A 2,572-nucleotide genomic window follows, 5' to 3' on the forward strand; every position below is an offset into this window, starting at 1 on the left:
GGTACTCCCCCCTGGAAAATACGTAGCATATCAAGTACCCCCCCCCCCCATGTAAATGTAAGGATAATGTAATTTAACAGTTTGATATACGGTAGTGCTCAAAAGTAATTTGGAAAACAATTTTAAATAACATTTTCCTTGGTTTTAGTTTCCAGTTTCATATAGGCTAAATTATATTACTTTTGCTGTTGTTACCATAAAAACAAATTTACTATAGAAAATGTAAAAAATGTTTGATTAGATTGAAGAAGCTCGTTACTGTCGAGTTAGGGTGCAATATATTTTATAATATATTGAACTAAAATTTCGTTATATCAGAGGATTGTTTTTTTAATTATTCGTTGGAAATAGATTTCAATGAAGATAATCAAGAAAATATTGGGTCTTGCACAAGTGTTTAGATTTTTGTGATAATTTTGACATCCCTCTAAGCATGATTTCGCTGCGACATTTTCACCCGATTAGACTCAACGATTATCACAGTACGATTTATTGCGCACAAATCACACAATCGCGCACAGCAAGATCTGTTTAACTAGGTAGGCCAACTGGTCAACTGTCAAAAAGCTGAAACAACCTATCTTATGACAGACCTTGCTTGTATACATTTGCACTGCGAAATTGTATGCGAGATTCGACTGTGATAATAAGAAATTTGGGATGAGTCTAAATGGGTGCAAAAGTCGCAATATTTTGATTTGAAATGAATCATCGTCAATTTCAAATCCTTTTAGCAAACAGTGGCCAGATACATAAAAGATTACACTTGAAATACTTGAAATGTTTAAACAATTTAAGTGATTATTCTACAAATTATTCTATTCATACAACTATCTTTATTAATATTGAAGGCATAATTCGCGGAATAAATATCTTATTTTAAATGTAATATTTGCCAAGAAGAACATATTTTATTTTCTTAAAGAAATAAAGCCCCAACAGAAACTATGGATAATACTAAAACGACTGACTTTATGTCATGTTAGCAAATGGCAACACAATGTTCTCCAAGTAGTTAAAGCACTGATTATTAATCAATTTATTAAACTTGTAAATAGTTTATTTATAAATTTGTTAATTTAGAAACGATTATAATATAATATTCACATAATTATTTAAAGCTTCAAAACATCTGTTTGATTACATTTATCAAGAAAATCTAAAGTTTCATAGATATATTTTCAATCTTGTCAAAAGAATGTTTTGAAGCTTAATCATAATTTTATAACCCAAGTTTATAAGTCAAAAGAAAGAAGTTTGATAAAAAATAATTGTATGTAATTTTTTTCCGCGCCTTTCTTTTAACGGACTTGATTCAAAATGCTACGTTCACTAGCTAGGACCCCTACCTCCCCCTCGTCACACTTCGTCACAAATTTGTGAAGACCCCCCTCCCCCCTAAAAAGCTACGTCATTTATGAACGACCCCTTTCACATTTTTTTGGTAGATCGTATCAGAATGAAACTTTTAACAGCTACTGTTTGTTTACGTTTGGACATGAAAACGTCATAGTTTGTATACACTGCAAAAATGTGTTTTGGTATCATCCTGGAATACTAAAATCTTAATATCATTATTCCTGTTTGGAAAATTCAAACTGTCCGGCCATAGAGGACTTCCCCCTAATAGTTTTATTAGATCTTCCAGGTGAGCGCTGCTTGAAACCTAGAATAGAAACACTAGCAAATAATCTGTAAGTTCCCTCATAAGATTTTAGCTTTCTTTCTCTGAAAAAGAATATCAAATTTTGAGAATCTCTTCTAGGTATATTTAGGCGAATAATATGAACCATTACACGTGCAGTGATTGCACCCTGTTCGTTAAGAGATAGTCATTGTCGTCAGCTACTTTAGTTAACCGCGTTTCGAAAAATTCCTGCACCGTATCGGTGTTCCATTTGGTAATCGACAACGTTTCCTTTACGTTACCGGCTTCATCCATCAGTTTAACTATCGGATCTAAGCCACGAACATATTTGATCGTCAAATTGGGGAACTTTTGCGGTCGATCGCTCTTGATGAAGGCTTGGATCTGAGGATAAGCCCCAAACTTGCAAGTACAAACTTCCAGAACTGCTTTTGGATAAACCATTAGCTTTCCGGTGCTCTCGACATCCTTTTGGCAGCATTCCCGGCAATGATCCCTGGAATGAAATCGGAATTTAAGAATATTTGTTTCTCCATCCCATAAACGTAGTCAATATACTTCAACTCATCCAGACCATATTCGCCAAGGGTATCACACGACGAACAGTACAGTTGGGATTTAATGAATCCTAGGTCCCGGCAGTCTTTTGCAGTGAATTCTGCTTTTATATGCTAGCGAAAATAGGAAACATGATCATCGAATTAGCATCTAAAAACACTTTGAACTCACCTGAAAAATAAACATCAGCAGGGGTAAAAGTACTAAGAAAAGTTTGCCCATTTTGTTGAATTTTAGTATTAAATATGTTGAATAATATTCACTTCCTAAAAACAGTGAAATTTGCCGAAAATGATCCAAAAATCTGCGGAACACGACGCGAACCGAACCACGTATTTGTTTACGTTTAGACTGCGTGACGTTTAA

The 2,572-nt window shown here is 34.1% G+C and overlaps 1 protein-coding gene across 1 annotated transcript; it reads right to left on the reverse strand.

Moving 5' to 3' along the window:
• Positions 1-1,746: 1,746 nt before the first annotated feature.
• Positions 1,747-2,572, reverse strand: LOC5578058 (selenoprotein F). The gene is made up of 3 exons (XM_001663630.2): positions 2,378-2,572; positions 2,207-2,319; positions 1,747-2,144 (listed from the first exon to the last, which is right to left on the reverse strand). The coding sequence occupies exons 1-3, from the start codon at positions 2,426-2,428 to the stop codon at positions 1,793-1,795; spliced, it is 516 nt and encodes a 171-aa protein (XP_001663680.2). The 5' UTR covers positions 2,429-2,572; the 3' UTR covers positions 1,747-1,792.

The sequence above is a fragment of the Aedes aegypti genome, chromosome 2 (assembly GCF_002204515.2).
Source record: "Aedes aegypti strain LVP_AGWG chromosome 2, AaegL5.0 Primary Assembly, whole genome shotgun sequence".
NCBI classification, from domain to species: Eukaryota; Metazoa; Arthropoda; class Insecta; order Diptera; family Culicidae; genus Aedes; species Aedes aegypti.

Excerpts from the sequence above, each read along its gene's own strand:
- LOC5578058 (XM_001663630.2), bottom strand. The coding sequence starts at position 2,428 with ATGGGCAAACTTTTCTTAGTACTTTTACCCCTGCTGATGTTTATTTTT. Across the intron at positions 2,320-2,377 it reads TGCTGATGTTTATTTTTCAG|CATATAAAAGCAGAATTCAC; the intron begins GTGAGTTCAAAG and ends TATTTTCGCTAG. Across the intron at positions 2,145-2,206 it reads TATGGTCTGGATGAGTTGAA|GGATCATTGCCGGGAATGCT; the intron begins GTATATTGACTA and ends ATTTCATTCCAG.